This window comes from Setaria viridis, chromosome 9 (genome assembly GCF_005286985.2).
Source record: "Setaria viridis chromosome 9, Setaria_viridis_v4.0, whole genome shotgun sequence".
Taxonomy (NCBI): Eukaryota; Viridiplantae; Streptophyta; class Magnoliopsida; order Poales; family Poaceae; genus Setaria; species Setaria viridis.
This window is the reverse complement of record NC_048271.2, coordinates 8,056,177-8,073,638: the sequence shown is the minus strand read 5'-3', so window position 1 is coordinate 8,073,638 and position 17,462 is coordinate 8,056,177. Positions and strand designations below refer to the sequence as shown.

The following is a 17,462-nucleotide window of genomic DNA, read 5'->3' as shown; positions in this document are numbered from 1 at the left end:
GCTGGTGAGCCTGTCGCCGTGCGTGGACTACATGAGCGGCATCGGCAGCGAGGCGACGGCGCTTGGCCGGTGCTGCTCGCAGCTCAGGTCCGTGGCGCGGTCGAGGCCGCGGTGTCTCAGCGCCGCGCTCCGCGTCGACCGGACGCGCACGCTCAGCCTCCCCTCTGCGTGCAGCATCCAGACATGGGGCCGGCGCTGCAGCGTTCAGCAGGGAAGGATGTTCAGCAAGTAGCACATTAGATTATTTTTTTTTTGGATTTATTTCAGTGTTCAGAACAAGCACACAGGCAGAGGCACACAGCATTGTAAAGCGGGAAGCACTACTTGTACTCAGCAGAGACATGAAAAGTGCAGAAACAGAGTTACACGCCTGGGCTAGAATTGATAAAAACAGTTCTGGGACCCCAAAAGTATCTTGTGGTTTACATAGTAGCAGCGCTGAGAAACAATGAACAATGTCCAACTGCCAACGAGTTCACGCCTCAGGCGGCCACTGTGGTTGCTGCTGCAGCTTCCGCTGATGCACTGTCGCCTACGAGCTCACGCCTCGCGAGCTCCCTCGCCCCATCCTTGTCCACAACCTTGATCACGAAGTTCTGGGGAGCAACGACCAGCCGCAGGCGGATCTCCTTAATGCACTTGTCAACAAGATCCACTGCCTCCTCAAGAGTCATGTCCGGGTGGTACAGCTTGTCCATCAGCGACAAGCAGAAATAGGAGCCGTACCCAAAGGCACCTTTGTCAATCTTGTGTAGGGTTGCAATGTAGTCGATGTAGTACAGGGAAGCACCAACATCCTTATCATAACCACCGAGTATAACGTTGACCATGTATGGATTCTGAGGGGGAAAACATGAAGCATGTGTCAGGGATATAGGACCTCAATAAAGAGGACATAGATATTAGCAGACAAAATGAAGAAAAATGTGTTATCAATGAAACAACAGCAAAAGAAAAAAGAAAGCATTACTGGACACTGACTGCAAATTGTTTTATGAATGAAAATATGAAATCATAAATGGTGGGAAATACACAACGTGTTTCATATCTGAGCAAGCATTAAAAGCCTTCTGTGCCACAAAAGTAAGGAGGATGACAAAAGTTTGCCAGTTTACAAGAGCCAAGATTTCTACTCTCCAGTAAGCCTCACGGGAATAGGGCAAATAGCCGGAATTCTTGAAAACAGCCCAGTGCCCCCTCAAAGTTATATAGCAATTAGAGGCCAATGAAATTCTAGCACAAGCAAATATTGCAATATCACTCGTTCACTACACAATTTGTCTAGAAATATTCCAGGTTCATCAATTTCATATTGCTATAACAAGATACAAAATTGCATCCCTATATATAGTGAAGCATTACTGATCAAATAAAAAAAATAAGAGAAGACAATATACTGTTCGGTTGCAATTATACCATGAGTTCATCTTAAAAATAGCCTATAGTATCAAGAAATGATTGACAGGAAAAACACAAAAAGGTCATCTTCCTGAATGGAAACACAATGGACAAGACCATCTATTGCAACAGTCAATCTGAAAGCACAGAGTCAACTGAGAAGCACATGTATTACTGGTATCACTGGAGCTCCATGAGCATGAACCTACTGCTGGAAACTGGAAACGTACAACTAAAATTGTTGGGGAATGAAAATAAAGCGCGCACAGCACAAAGTGATGCTATTCCATCTAATATGCAAATATGTTTTCTTTTGACTTATCTTCAGACTTATTTGGGTATTGCCAAAAGATAAATTTAAGATATGCCAAATAGAGGACATCACGCTGCAAAGAGACGATGTGATAAAAAAATTTTTTACAGTTCTGGCTTAAAGAGAACAATATTGAAAAGGAATAGACTAAACAACATGGTATGAGTTCCAACACCCAAGAATTTTGTAACAAGTACACATCACACAATTGTGTTACAATTCAAATAACTGGAATCTCGACCATACAAATTAGTTCAAAACTAGAACATAAATGAACAGCATGGTGTTAGCTGATTCCAGTAGCAAACCTCATACGAAAACATCATATATTTCCCTAAAACAACACAAAGGCGTACAGAGGCATTAAATATAGCATGCTTGAGTCATTTCACTAAATCTGCAACTGGCATCAGTTTGGTATTCCTTTTTTAATAACATGTTAGGTTTTTACTAAACAGTAGTAAATGACTAGAACTGAACCAGTTCATCCACAAACCACCTCAGAAAATTATTAAGGTGCTTAGAATACTCAACTTTACATGAGAAAACCTACAGGCACACATCTCTTAGGCTTGCAAATATAACCCTTGTTTCGGTTGCCCATAATAATTCCTCAATACACCACCTATGCCCATGGATTAATGAAATCATCATCCCCCCTTCACCCAACTAAACTGATTCTGTAATCACCCTCGACTGCAACCTTAATCTCAAGTCAACCTGACACTCACCCAAATCGGACTTACAGCAGACTACGCCTAACCCTAATCTATCCTCGATCGACCCTTTTGCGCTCTAAAGACTCGACCCTTTTGCATGCAAATCAAGTAGCACTAAGGGATAAGATTGATTCGGATCGGTACCTTCCGCAGGGCTGTGGCAAGCTCGCCGCGGGTGAAGTTGGCGGTGGCGGCGGTGGATAGCGGGATGGTGTTGCGGAACTGGTACAGGTGGAGGTTCTTCTGTATGTACTCCGTGAATTGCACCCTGCGCCAAGCGAAACACCACAATCAGAACCCGCACAGAAACCCAGCCAGATCGGGATCAGATCGCGCGCGCGCGCAAAACCCTAGAAAAGGGAAGGTGTAATCGGTGGAGCCGCCGCCGAACGAACGGATCGGCGAGGGCGGAGAACCTACCGGTCGCCAGGCTCCCCCGAAGCGCCCATCAGCTTGTGCGAATCGAGGACCATCACCTTGTCCTCGTCCGTCTTGTGGACGAGGATGCTCTGCACGGCGGAGGTGTCCGCCGCCACCACCGCGAAGTCGCGGCCGACCAAGCCCAAGACGCACTCCATTGCTGGGGCTGGACTGGATTCCTCGCTTGTGCTCCTATGCTGCGCGAGGATAGAGGAACGGGTACCGGGGCGACGAGGCGAGTCGTATATAGAGGACACGGGAGGAACCGGAAGAGTTCAGGACGAGTGAACGAGTTCGTCTTGGGGTAGAAGAAAGAAGAAAGGGAAACCGAGACGACAAAGCCCAAAGGCTCGACGAAGTTTGGATTGTGGGCTAGGCCTTCTTCTGTCGTTCTTGAACGGCGGGCTGAGCCTTCTTCTGTTGTCCTTATAGCTGTATGTTTTTTTGTTTCCTATTTTAAGAAAACTGTTTTTTTTAAATTGCAGCAATCTTTTTTTTTTTTGGCGAAACCTGATCCTCACCTATACAGTCTTGAACTTGTTACATACCAACAACTCCTTTGTGTTGTTGGATGTTGGATGGATACAATCTCTAGACAATCCTTACCTAGCCCACCTAGGCCTTGCCCATACCATCACGCATCATCGTCGTCGGTACTCACCTCACATGTATAAGCCATTTCAGGAGCTCAAGTACGGCAGCCAGCCACAGCTTCCGTTCTCCAAGCACGCAAACACAGATCGAGAGGACTCGGGAATGCAAACGGAGCTATTCCGAGCGGAACTGAAGGAAATTTACAAGTAGCCGCATACGGCATACCACACAACTTCAGGAAAAGAACAAGCCAATCATCATTCATCAGTAGCTTTTGTCTTTACCATCGCAATCACCCATTACAAAATTCTACTTACAACCGCCTAACACAGCGCCTTGGAAATCTATCGTAGGATACATGGATAATGTGTATGAACATTTCTGTGCAAGTTACAATCACCTAACCTAAACACACGGCACGGAGAAATTACCTCAGTCGCAGCAGGCACAGCAAAGTGATCCGCTCAGTGCCGCTTGATTCATGTAAAATTGGAGGGAATAGCCATGGCCCAATATGCAGTGGATGGTTAACTGCTTGCTATCAAAATTATCTTAAGTCGTATGCTGCTATGTATCTACTCAAACACAAGTTCGTCAAGAAGAGGACGTTCCAGATGTGCATTACTGCCGAGCAGTTTGCCATTTAGCAAGCCCCTGCGGATCAAAATAACTCTATCAATCCAAACTGGTCGAAAGGAATTATCAATCTTAGTATAAAGACCCTTTTCTTTTAATAAGAGTGTAAATGAATCTAGTGCTGCAAAAAAAAATGAAACCAGAATTTTTCAATGATTTAAAATCTAGCCTTTCAAAATCTTTGCTCTAGCATGTCAAGAGCATCTAACCAAAAATCTACGCTGCTGATAAAATATTAAGAGGGCTTCACCACCAAGAGCCTTCCAAACGCAATACCAAAGTTCACCACCAGTAGCAGAGCGATAATTTAAACCTCAGGTTTTAAGCAAATGCAAACAAAATATAAGTTCCTTGTGGCAATGTACAGGCTTGCAGATTAAACAATAATTGGGGGACAGGAGGAACATCAAAACCTTACACTCGTCGATTGGAGCTCCGCCATCACAGTATTGTCATCCTCCTGAAATACAACAACAACATTTGGAAGGGATTCCAGATAATAAAAATATCAACTAAAATAAAAGTATAACTTATCACCTCAAGTAACAAATCTTTTCTGGTTATCAATCCTACAACACGAGAAGGCCTAGGGACAACAAATATGTGTCTCAATCCAAGCTGGCGGAAGAGATTGTAAACCTGAAATCATTGATACTATGATTATTACATAACTCATGAAATGGGTGTATAATCCAAAAACAAAGCATGATTTACCTTCGCCAATGACATGTCCTCTGGCACTATGTACGGTGAAGGATTTAAAAATGGGGCAAGATCCAAATATAACCCCAGTTCATCATCTGTCAAATGAATATCATCAATTGACTTTCCTTTACTTGATGCTGGTTTAACGAAGTCACTAAAATTGTGCCTATGTAACAGCAAAAATAATCAATTATTACCAGAGATAAGTGCATCGAATATGCTATTTCTGGATTATAGACAACGGATTGCAAACCTGTTCAGTACGCCAGGCCCACAAGGGAAAGGACTGTTCTGGAAATCTACTTTAGCTTGTAGAAGTACCAGTAGGTGGCTGCAACAAGAGGATGACAAGGTCAGTGCGTGCGTGCGTGCGTGTGTGTGTGTGAAAGTATAGATATTCTTCCTGGCCAATTGGCTCATCTTGTAGATTTACAACCTATTGACCTAGATTCTCGTTCACAGAATGCAATTGTGAAATCCCCAATTCCCAAATATTAACCACAGGGACATGAGTCAGCAAAGTTCAAGAACACATAGCATTGTATCTTACCTACGAAGTATGAGACCTATGACTGATTCGCCATTCTGCCCACGGTCAACAACCTGAACCAAGAAAAGGAGATAAGAAAATGAATCGGTGAAAATCACATGAAAACTTTGTCTTGTTTTGACAACCCTCAAGGAAACTTACAGGGAAACCATTATGCTTATTGGTTCGCAAAACAGAAACAATGTCGACGACTCTTGAAACACGAGGTAGGCAGACAACCTGACATAGGTGACAGAAGATTGGATGCATTAGAACTTGGAATAATACTGATACATGGTAATTTCCATGGTCCACTTAAATAGGTCAATGGCGTACAAAGCTTAATAACCTTCTGGTTCTTGCAGGCATCTTTTGCATTCATATTTCTCATAACCTGTTTAGGCCTGGAGTCCAGTAAAGGGATGCCCCTTAATCGGGCTTGCTCTTCATATAGCCCTTCGTTAAAGAAGTCACCAACCGCCTACATAAACTGAAATCAGCAGACATATTCTATTCATTATGTTCAACTAGGAGTCATGGATTGCAGAGTTAGTACCTTAGAAACTAGAAGAACAAGCATGATCAATGGCAAGAGTTTCAAATTGTTTGTAATCTCAACCATGATAACACATAAAGATACAGTCATTCTCATTGAACCACCAAGAAAGGATGCAGCACCAAGGAGCGCGTACCTACAACAACATTGATAATGAATAGAGACTCTGTTAAGTTTTAGCCAACAAACTATCAAATGGGCATTCCCAATGGGCATTAAGGTCTATCCAATGCAATCCAATGCAAAAAACAAAATGCTTAGAGCATAATTAAAATGGGTATATTGCATGTGCGGATACAAAGGGATGCGAGGACTCACGTTCCCTCCTCGATGTTTAGCTTCTTATAATGCTTGACAACAAACATTCCAACAAGCCGTCCATACGTAGATCCAATCATTATTCCTGGAACGAACTGACCAGCTGGAACAGCAGTTCCAAATGTCACGACAGCTAAGGAGTAAAACATGACCTGAGACCCAAAGGGGGTAAAGGTAAACATAAGTAGATGAAAGAACTCATGAAATAATCATCAGATTTCAGCAAAGCCAACTTGGTTGCTTGATCAACCAAAGGTAGATCTTACAACAGTATCAGATCTCTGTACAGTAAAATGGTAACCTATCAAATTTTATTCTACTGATAGAATGTGCTTTTTCCCCTCAAACACACAGGAGTACTGATTGAACGCCCTACTAAGACACAGACAACTAAGTTCCTATGAGAGATTACAATTTATAATCACTATTTGCATCCGATGGATACTTTTAACAATTCTTCCTCATACAACACATAATAAAAAAAACAGCTTAGGATGAAAATTGAATCCTAGCAGAGTAAAGCAGGCCTGTAAGAGTACAGCAAATAACAGTGACAACAATGTAGCCTAAATAAATACATATGACCAAAAGTTCAGCAAAATATAGTTTTTTCCAGCCCTAGAGCACAATCATACCTACAAAAAAAACGGCCACAAAGGGAAGTCCAATATTACATAGGCAAATTAGGGGGAGGGGGGGGACGGTACCAGGAAGGTGATCAGGCTTTGTGCACTGTATTCATGGAATGTTTTTGCACTGAAAAGATTACGTATTGCATCATCCTGCAAAAAAATGATGTTGAATGAAGCCATAACGAATATAGAAACAATAAAACGTTAGACTAACAAAAGTTCTCCAGTGATATTTAACCTGGGTATTGAAGAAAATGGTTGCCAGGTCGTTGTATTCTTTATCTTTTGAACAATAAAACTGCATAATGCAAACAAAAGATTAAGAGAAGAAAACAAATGATGATGTAGCTGAAGAGAACATGCAAGTCGAGCAGAAATTCACTAAGTAAATCTCACATTAACAAAATTCCCATCTGTGCCAGGTGGATGAGGGCATTCTATGCCAGAATTAGTTTCTAATTGAGGGCATTGGCTGCATTTCCTTAGTAGTGGCAACACAAAGGAAATCGTGGATGTTACCAAAGATATAAGGCAGGCTTCAAAGATCTGAAAATGTTAATCTGGATGTCAGAGATAGGACTACAGAGAACAGATGCAATTCTACTACTAAAATCCATCATATCTTCAGCATACCTGGACTCGTTTCCCTTTCTTATGAAGATATGTCCGCCGCCATTTAGTTATATAAAGGGTGAGTTGATTAAATAATGCTCCTAAAGAGAAACTAGCACATTAGATTCAGGAATATTAGACAAAGAATGAGACATGTAATAGGACTGCTTATTCGGTTTGGATCTACTGGGATATGACTTTTCAGGATTGGAGCATCCGAGCATGCATCACTCAGTTAGCACTATGTTTCCCATAGAACTTCATCCAACTTTGGCTAGAGGAGTCTCTACAAAGATGCCAAAGAGCAGTTTAACTAGCTGACACAGAATTGGGTATAGTGCAGCCTAAGAGCGGACAGACACACAGTGATTTTGTAACAATGCAACTATGTTACCCTAAACTGGTTATTAGCTAGCACGATGAGAAGACAATAAACTATGCAAAGACGGGGGCTGTTTTAAATGACTAGCATGTCCTAATCAGTATAGAAATTATTATTATGTGCAAAACCTGACTTGGCTTTTGTAGATACACAGGATCAACTTCGCATACAATTACTTACCAAGAAGTCCGCCAATAACACCAATAATTGTCATGGGAAACAGTTCCTGATATGAGTAATCTTCTTGACCTCTTCAAAGAATATGAACAATCAATATCACAAATGCAATTTCCAGACTGAAGCAACACGAATATGATTTGGGGCAAGGGGGTTATCTTACCCAGATATGTCCCAGATTATGAAACCTCCAGCTCCAAAATGACCACACTTTCCACTGTTGCACCAATTCATTGCTGAACGCACCACAACGGCCACAACGGCAGATGTGAAGAATACCCTCCACATAAGATGACTTCTCCACCTTCAGCAATATAATGGGGACACAATCATATTTGTAGTCCAATGCAGAATATGAATATTATAGTAGCAATATGTTATTTCTACAGTCAAAGTACAGGTGGAAACTGATCAAATACGAATCAGTGATTAAAAACATCTCTATTCGTATTTTCTATGTGAATTTGAATACACTCAAACACAAATATGTATCGAAATTCCACTCAGTTTGGGGTCAAACATGGATAACATAATAGTTTTCTATGCATCCCGGCATTAAAGACATACTGATATATAGAGCAATTAATCATTTTAATTTAGTTATTTCACAAGAAGAAATATGAATCACACTAAAATGTAAGACCCCAGCTAGTTAGACATGCTGCAATAAAATATGCGTGCAAATGTGACTAACATAATATGATAGTAGTCAGGATAAAGTAACATTTTCAAACCCCCAAACCTCATACCACATTTGCACCCATATTCCTATAAAGTTTCCCAATGGTGAATAGGAGATAAACTGTTAATCGGGTAACAAAATCTAAACAATATTCACATCCTATAGAATACAGTATGAATAATCTGTATCCACTTTACGCCTCTAGGTCAAAGTAAAAGTACCCACAAAAATCAAAAACATTATTCTGACATCTAAAATAAGCTTTCATGTAGAGCAACGGATATCAATTGGTATGCAGTGTGAACGGTTGCTGCACAGAAATATGAACACTTGGGTACTAAATATCGATAGTAATAAAGACAACTGTGAAATGATGACCTTAATATTTCACAATATCTCGGGTATGTCCTACTACAAGTAAGGACTAAAATCTCGATTTTATCCTACACAAAAGCATGAAAAAACAAAAGAGTAAGAAAACACGACAAAATGGGATTTCAGGGCAGCCCACCACCCTCTGACCAAGTCCACACACACAATGAACACTCTCGTTAAGTGTAGAGTTCTGGCATGCAGATCTTGATGGTGGCACTACGCGAATAGTCAGTTCCTGATAAACTTCTATTTCAAAGAATGTTCTGGAATTCAATCTAGAATTAATTTGCACCCTTGCAATCATGCACTCATGATGTTGCAGGCAGAATCGCAGCCTATCATGAGGCAGTGTATAACAGCCATAGTTAGTAAGCACGGAAACACTAAATGCACCAGGACACAAATTCTTCGCCATGTGGGAGCATGCAGTCAATTTTCTATCTTTTAGCTACAACAAACTTTAATACACATATATATATATATATATATACACTGATCCTTTGAAATGAGTATAAGTATGTTCTTCATAAAAGTTATGTTACTTAACAAGAATATTGTTATCGACAAACCAGAGAGACAAGAACGAACAGAAGCTGCTACTAAAGCATTTCTTGTTATTTCAACTAGTTACAATCAACCATAGGGCGAATCGCATTAGTACTAAAGATATTGTTGCCAGCAGCTAAAGTAACAAAAGAAATATATGTGTTGGCAAACAAAAGCTGAGCTGTTAGCGCTGGTTATTATCATTTGTCAACACAATATTTCTTCAACTAATAGTAGTTTCTTAAATTCAGAAAAGATGATTGGTAAACTAAAGCTTGGAAATTGGACTATTGTTGCTCTAAATCGCTAATTTTACAATTATGTGTTTCAATTTGTCTATTGAAAGGAACGTAAAAAATGTAATAGAGCATTCGTACCAGGATGTAACTTCCTCCAGGGCAAATAGTACCCCACCAACAGGAGCTCTGAAGGCTGCAGCAACTCCAGCTGCACATCCACATGTCACCTTTTTGAAATATTAATAGTTTTGAGAGTTTTCAATATTATAATCCATACATTCTGAAAGAAAAGCTCAGAATGCAATCAACATTATATGTAACAATGCATCAACATTTAAAGGAGGTTATTCCCTATTCAATTATTAATTTTCTGTATTGTTTTCTTTTTTTTTCCTTATGGTTTTTAGTTCCATAAACTGAGGATGGCAAAAATCTGCTTTACTTTAACAACTTTCTTTTGAGGGAATGCTTTAACAATTTCAACATGACTGGGCTAAAGAACTTGAAGTTGTATAACCTCAAAAAAAAGATTAAGTGGCCACATGAAAAAAGAAGCTTGAAACAGCTTCATCTATCTAGACAATTCAAATCCGATGAATTTTTTAAGGTTGACCGATCAAGAGAAGTTAAGGGTACTAGCAAACGTTATCTGGTTGTCATACATATCTATACTGGCAATTATGAAAGCAATAAGATGTGATAGATAAGGATGCACCAGCAAGGAAGGGTGACAGTGGTGCTTCCTATCAGCCCTCACATTTCAACAGAGAAGCAGCAGCTGGGCCATTTAACCACTTAAGCATTGCAAGCAGATATACCTGCTATTTGATAACACTAGGATAAAAAAGGATAGACTTGAGTGTCTAAAGCCTAAGTAATCAAGTCTTGCAATTGAATGGCATGCCAAACAAGAAAACATTCACATGTGAACCACTCCACTCAGACGATCTTGTTCAACATTATTAAGGTATGGTAAATGTTTCAGCAAATAATACAGTATCCATTTTCTGTACTACCCAAATAGTTCTGGAACCAGGCTAGACTCAACTTTCTGCTGGGCTGCAAACAGGCTACGAGTGGCTTGCATTTGTTTACACAGTCCAGTCCAATCTTTTTAGGTCAACAGGATGGCCTAATTGGAAAGTAAAACTAAATGGCACGAGGAAACCAATGAATTCATCAATTCAAGATATTTTTAATATTAAACGTAGAGTGACAAAATTAGTCATGAGTGACTCTATTTAACAGCTACACAGAGGGTAAGTTAATAAATTGCCTGAACAAAAGTAACTTACAAGGTCCCGCCGATCACGATCGCTTTCAAAAATCCGTACCCACCTAGAACTCAAGTGGTATTTTGCAGATCCACCCTATGCACATGCAGATTAGAATTAGTTGGCAGTATAAACTAATAAGCATTTATGTAGCATATCAATCAAATACTGCCAAATGGAAATGAAGAATGAAAAGGCTAATCTGCTGCCATATCTCTTTTTTGCTGGGTGTTGGCCTTTGTGTACAAATTATGTTGGACCAGTAAACAGTAGCTCAAAGTACAGGTGGCCTATAGAGCGATCAATCAACTGATGTTGTAAGCATCATATTGAGTATCACGGATCCCCCCCACCCCCAAAGCACAACATATAGGCACTCCAGGGAAGGACTGTAGTAGTATGAACTGTGTGCTTCATACAGTAGTCAATCGTTCTATGATTCTACATGGTCACACCGAAAGTTAACAGCGTGTGAACATAAGAATCGTCATGTTGAATGCCACAACTTATTGAGGTATCCAAGGCTTTCCTAAATTGATGCTAGAGAAGAGTCATTTTTTACTTTTCAACATTGATGATTTGTGTACTCACCTATGACCCCTTTCAGGACACATCTATAACTTGTGGAAAAGATAATGTTGAATGCAGATGCTCAGATCTCGATCACAAACCCACCTGTCCAAGAAGAGAAGCGATGCAGGCCCCAGTATGAACAAGAGGCCCTTCTTTTCCTAGAGCCAATCCACCTCCAACTGATCCAATACTCCCGAAGATCTATCAGCATATATGAATATAATACTTAGTTCAGTTAGTTGAAAGTTGAAACTCAGTTCGCGGTCATCATATTAGCTGAAGAAAGTAAGTATGAATTCACCTTCCCAACTAATGTCCTGAAAAGTAGGATTCCATGTGTATCCACTCCTGCATCAAGACTTCAAACTACATCACCAGTTTCTCAGAGTATCAGTACCAGATGTTTCAGTAATTAAACCTTACCATTTAAATAACCTTTGATCTCTGGAATACCAGATCCAGCAGCTGCTGGAGCAAAGTTTGTGACTATGTATACAGAAGAGAAGACAAGGGCTAAATTGAAAACAGTGTACACAAAGAATCCCACAAAATATGAGTGTTTTATTATAGCAAATGTTGCAGTATATTTCCATCCAGAGAAGTTCTCAACAGCCAGATTTATGAATATAGCAGCTAATCCAGTACCTACAAAACAGAAAATGATATCAAATGCAAGAAGAATCAACTAGTGGAAAGAACTGGGAACAGTGCAAGTAAAACTTGGTGTGTAAAATATATTTCACTAGCAGATATACGTCTTATATGCTTAGAGGCTCTATTTCCCAATCCAATAAATCATGAGGCATTGCTTCCAATTAGCTGAATCATACGACATCTGTTATGCTTATAGTCTTATACCAATCTTTTATGAACCCTGCAAAAGCCAATCTTTATGTTTAGGTACTATATTTGTGAGTTCATGATGTTTATTTGTACAGCAACTGGGTAACATGCTGCCCACTCTAATCCATCAAGTTTTCCAAACATTTTTCTAGATATTCACATTAATGTAAAATATAAAAGAACTACTATAGGCACATTTTAATAACATTAAGCATAATAAATTTTTCCTGTATCGCTATCTGGGAATCAAATAATGGTAAATGGCATAAATTAATTGCAATGCTTGTCCATATCTATTATCTTAATACAATAGTGTTAAAAGAAGCCACCACGTTCACTGATAGGGGCTAGAAATTACCACGTTAACCTGAAAAAGAGAAGAGCCTATGTGGGAGCCGAACAACAATGGTTTTGTGGAATAAAAGATGTGGAGAGATGTGTTCAGCAAGCTTAAGAAGAGCAGATTCTGTTTTGCACAAAGACAATAAGGGGTTTGTGGTGACGATCGTCCTTGATTGTGGAATGTGATGATGAAACCCGATCAAGTCAAATCTAGATGGTGCTGGTCGCTGGATCTAAATAATGGATGTGGATGATGATGAATCTGTTGATCAAATCCAAGCGGTTTGTGGCGAGGACCATCTTTGATTGTGCAAGGAGAATGAGAGGAGGAAAGTAAGGAGAAATCTCACCAAGTCACCATGCTGAAATCGGGAGAAACGGTTTTTGCTGAGATGTTAGAGGAAGCATATGGTTAGTTGATATGAATATGTGATTGTTTGTTTTGCTTTGTATCCTTCTCTTTACATGGTCTTCAAACAGAACCGGGGACTACGTTATTAGATTCAGCACAACAAAAGCAATAATATATTCATGTGAGTGGTGGCGCAAAAAAATGCTGCATGAGATAAGAATCATCTACTCACTCCGTTCCAAATTGTAGGTCGTTTTGACTTTTCTAGGTTCATAGATATTATTATGCACCTAGACATACACTATATCTAGATGCATAATAATATCTATGAACCTAAAAAAGCTAAACGACCTACAATTTGAAACGGAGGGAGTACCTAAGTTCTCATGTTGTCACAACCAAGTGATGTTGATTAGGCATGCATATGCACATGTGGCTACAAAGTTTATTTTCACAAAAAGTATATCTACGCATACAGCTTGATATACAATGTGTAGACTCAGGGGGACATAAGAAACTTAATAATGCCAAGAGATGGAGGAACAAAAAATAGATTACGCCAACATCAAATTTATAATAAAAATAGTGTATCAAATCTAGCCGCGCTATTAGCGTGGGCCAACTTGCTAGTTAATATGACTTTATGGTCAAAATTAATTTTAACTAAATAGAGGATAAAATTTCAGTTGCAATAAAGATAAGGGAAATTTGTAATTTATGGTAGATAACAAATGCTAAACGATACTCCAGGATTCCACTTTCACAAAAATAGCAGTATAACATTTAGAAGCAACAGTGCCATATATAATGTGCATACCAAGAATGTCCAAGTTTCATTAAACAGAAACTGTGCACCTTAGCAGCAAACATCCTGCTTAACTATTAACCCATATGTGCTCCTGCTAAATTATAACTGGTACGCAGCAGTCACCACCACGCCCCACCTTTTAGCAATTATAGAGCCTAAGCTACAAGGGCATCTGAACCTTGTATACAGCCGATTTTCTTTTTCATATTCTGGACTCTCCTAACAATTGAGTTAGGTTTTTTTGTTGCGCATTTTTATTTGGCTGACATAAAGGCATGTAGCATTTGTGATATGAGAGGAAACCATATCCAAAATGCAAGACTCGTCTGAACTACATTTTGTGTAGTTAAGCTCACTGATTTGGTGATGTTTATATCACTGGGATAAACAGATTCCCAGTGATAAATAGGTTTAGTCAGGGCAACTAGACTGCACAAGGAAAACCAGATTCAATAAACAAATGTCAGACTCTACTCGCACACCTCTGAAATCGCCACTACTACACCAAGCTCTTAGAATCGGACAAACCACTAATTAAAACACGACAAAGGATCAAACTGAGAGCCGCTCACCGACGCCGATCAGCAGCGAGAACAGCCACTTGAGCATGACGTAGTAGGGCACCCAGAACTTGCTCCGCTGCGCCTGCACCCACCCAGCAAAACAAGCAACTGAGCTGACGGCACACCAGAACCACACGCTCGAACAGCGGCGGATGGGGGCGCGGCGCGTGCGCGTGCGCGTGCGCGTACCTGCTCCTCCCGGTACGCGTAGTTCTCGATGACCTCGTAGTCCAGGCTCTCGACGGCCGCGGCGGAGAAGAGCTCGTCGTCCGCCGCCGCCGCGGAGGTGGAGGGCCCCGCCCCCGCACCCTCCGCGTCCGCGGTGGGGAGGCGCGTCCACGCGAGCCGCGCCATCCCGATGCCGTCGGGGACGCCGTCGTCGCCGCCGGAGAGCATCGGATCGGGGCCGGGGCCGCGCCGGATCCCGCCCGAGACGCGCGATTCCAACGGCTCGATCGCGGGGGTAGGGGAAGGGACGCTGCTGCTGGCCGGGAAAGCTTTGGAGCCAAGAGTTCGTCGAGTCGAGTCGGTCCGGTCTCACTTCTCAGCAACTCGTGGCGTGGTTAGATTGTGTGTGGCGTACGGGCTTTGGAGCGAGCGAGCGTGCGCGTCCTTGGCGGTCGGTCAGTCGTCGCGGTGAGAGGGAGTGGCGTGGCGTTTGCCGTTTGGGATCTGGAACGGAGCACGCCGCAGGGCTGTTGACTCCGCCACGGCGGATCGACGGCGCAGGCGCGCAGCTGCCGGGCTGATGGCACCGGCGGAGGAGATGCCGAAGCACGTGGTCGCGGTCGGACTTGACTTGGGAAGAGTGGCTGTGAGCCTGTGATGCTCTACGCTCCAAAATCAGACGCAAGGCGATGTTGAATAACCTCATATACTGGATAACCTCATATACCTCACTTCACGTCTTTAGATCCTCCCAATTTATTATAAGCTGTGAAGTTTTTATAAATTATAAGCTGGGTGTTTAAAATTTGAATAGTAGACTGTATAAGGTGGTCATAAATTATACAATTGATAATATATTTGATAGCTTCTCTTGAATGAACTAGCACACGGATATAAGAAAGTTGGAAAGGTACTTTTGTGTAGTACAGCTATTTTCTAAACCATCCGATCAGCAAAAATGAAAAAGCTCATCGAGTTGTAATATCATGGGACGTAGTAGTTCGTACTATGTTCTTTTACCGGTCTCTTTTGATATTGTTGTACACCGATATATAAAAAAAGGTAATGCTAACCATCCTACGTCCGACGCGGACGGAAAATATCGGACGCTCAGGTCCACTCAAACGGCGTCAGGGCGACGGACCCGAAGTATCATTTCAACCAAGCTAGTTGCAAGCTCAAGTCCAATCGAGAGTTATCTATTTGTTGCAGTGCTGCATGCTGGGTTGCCCGCTATACTTCCCCAAAATCCTTCACTCCTGCTCTGCTTTCTCCTTGGAGCTCGCCACACTGACCATGGCGGGCGCCGCGCATGGACCTCGCCCCCACCTTGCCGGCTATGGAGGCCGCTGTGCCCCGAAGCTCGCCCCCGCCCCGCCAGCCATGGAGGCACCTCGCCGTGCCCGGACCGCGCCCCCGTCTCGCCGGCCATGGAGGCCCCCGCGCCTAGAGCTCGTCATCCGCATCCTCTCGGGCGTGGCCCCAACCTCCTCTGCGTCGCCGTCCGCCACATCCGGCATGGCGCAGCGAGGCTGTCAGTGAGCGAGGCCAGCAGCCATGGGCGCGCGTGGCGGGAAGCGGTCTCCATGGCCAACGAGATGTTTCTGCATGTTGCAAGTGTATGTTTCACGTGTTTCGGATGTTTCAGAAAAATGTTGCAAGAATTTCATGTTGATGTTGCAAAGTAGATCTAGATGTTGCATATGCTTTGCACACATGTTGCAAGTGTTTAACCTATCATATGGTGATTTTTTGTTTGAAAATGTTGCATGAAACATGCGTTGATGTGCGGTGGGAATTTTTTTAATAAAAAATGATGTTTACATTGAACGATTTTCGCATATTTTCAATGTTGCAACCTCATACTTTCGATGTTGCAGATGTTGTTTTTGAATGTTGCAACGGAGCGTCCGATGGGAAAGTTCGCATCGGACGTCCGAGCGCTAGCAACGCCCATAAAAAAATATAAAAAAAAAACTCGAGCTATTTGACAAGAATAGATCGTGATGTATTTTTTCCTTTTTTTTATCTTGATGGAAATTCATTCGTGGCGCTCTCTATTCACATGTACCAATGAGCTGGCTAGTGTGAGCCTAACAAGAAGCTGATCTAGTACTTTTGCTTGTTTCTTTAACAACTTTGTAATCGATAGATCGTGATGGCTTTGTATTGGGATGTACAGTAAGTTGGTAAATTCATTCATGGGGCTCGTCATGTGCAATTCCACTAAGCTCTGCCGGTTCGTGAGCCTTTCCACTAAGCTCGTTTAGTTTTTTTTTCTTTCTCGTTTCCTTACCAACCAGAGCGTCGGATTCAAAACAAGTTAGCTTGACAATTTCAAATGGAATTTTTAAGAACATTAAATTTTATATCACATCAGCAATTTTGCTGACTTGGCAATATCTTTATGAAGAGAAAGAAGGGGGAGTTTCATCATATGTGAGAGGAGTTTCATCTAGTTCCTAGTCTTGGTAACAGTGCAATAAAATTGTGCACTGAGATTACCCTAATATATTTTGGAGCTATTTTTAAAATAATAGAATTATTTCCGACCGCACACAACTAATTTAGGATTTAGGAGTTATTGAGCTAACAATCTAATGTATCTAGAACACTCTTTGAGTTGTGCGCAAATGATTTTTCGTGTATCAGTGGGGTAGTTAAAAGCTGTCCCTACTGTAGTACCTAAAAATTGTGTAAATTTAA

At 41.5% G+C, this 17,462-nt stretch overlaps 2 protein-coding genes across 4 annotated transcripts; both read right to left on the bottom strand.

Moving 5' to 3' along the window:
* Positions 1-303: 303 nt before the first annotated feature.
* LOC117839102 (proteasome subunit beta type-2) lies at positions 304-3,200 on the bottom strand. The gene is made up of 3 exons (XM_034719357.2): positions 2,851-3,200; positions 2,575-2,698; positions 304-839 (listed from the first exon to the last, which is right to left on the bottom strand). Exons 1-3 carry the CDS (start codon positions 3,006-3,008, stop codon positions 483-485), a joined length of 639 nt encoding a protein of 212 aa, XP_034575248.1. The 5' UTR covers positions 3,009-3,200; the 3' UTR covers positions 304-482.
* Positions 3,201-3,677: 477 nt separating this feature from the next.
* On the bottom strand, positions 3,678-15,254 carry LOC117839100 (chloride channel protein CLC-d). 3 transcript variants are annotated; one of them, XM_034719354.2, is made up of 23 exons: positions 14,778-15,249; positions 14,598-14,670; positions 12,104-12,325; positions 11,982-12,028; positions 11,783-11,881; positions 11,129-11,203; positions 9,972-10,060; positions 8,155-8,295; positions 7,995-8,065; positions 7,454-7,533; positions 7,217-7,366; positions 7,059-7,118; positions 6,896-6,970; positions 6,189-6,340; positions 5,871-6,006; positions 5,664-5,795; positions 5,477-5,554; positions 5,336-5,388; positions 5,039-5,116; positions 4,795-4,951; positions 4,618-4,719; positions 4,499-4,540; positions 3,678-4,098 (listed from the first exon to the last, which is right to left on the bottom strand). In XM_034719354.2, the coding sequence occupies exons 1-23, from the start codon at positions 14,982-14,984 to the stop codon at positions 4,066-4,068; spliced, it is 2,352 nt and encodes a 783-aa protein (XP_034575245.1). In that variant the 5' UTR covers positions 14,985-15,249; the 3' UTR covers positions 3,678-4,065. The 3 variants fall into 3 exon arrangements, 2 of the variants coding, with proteins under 2 accessions (XP_034575245.1, XP_034575244.1); XM_034719353.2 differs by having other exon boundaries at positions 4,494-4,540; positions 14,778-15,247; XR_004636790.2 differs by lacking the exons at positions 3,678-4,098; positions 4,499-4,540 and having other exon boundaries at positions 4,674-4,719; positions 4,795-4,880; positions 14,778-15,254.
* Between the last annotated feature and the right edge of the window lie 2,208 nt (positions 15,255-17,462).

Excerpts from the sequence above, each read along its gene's own strand:
- LOC117839102 (XM_034719357.2), bottom strand. The coding sequence starts at position 3,008 with ATGGAGTGCGTCTTGGGCTTGGTCGGCCGCGACTTCGCGGTGGTGGCG. Across the intron at positions 2,699-2,850 it reads TCGGGGGAGCCTGGCGACCG|GGTGCAATTCACGGAGTACA; the intron begins GTAGGTTCTCCG and ends CGCTTGGCGCAG. Across the intron at positions 840-2,574 it reads TTGCCACAGCCCTGCGGAAG|AATCCATACATGGTCAACGT; the intron begins GTACCGATCCGA and ends TTTCCCCCTCAG.
- LOC117839100 (XM_034719353.2), bottom strand. The coding sequence starts at position 14,984 with ATGCTCTCCGGCGGCGACGACGGCGTCCCCGACGGCATCGGGATGGCG. Across the intron at positions 7,534-7,994 it reads TGTTATTGGCGGACTTCTTG|GAGCATTATTTAATCAACTC; the intron begins GTAAGTAATTGT and ends GTTTCTCTTTAG. Across the intron at positions 7,119-7,216 it reads CAGATGGGAATTTTGTTAAT|TTTTATTGTTCAAAAGATAA; the intron begins GTGAGATTTACT and ends TGCATTATGCAG.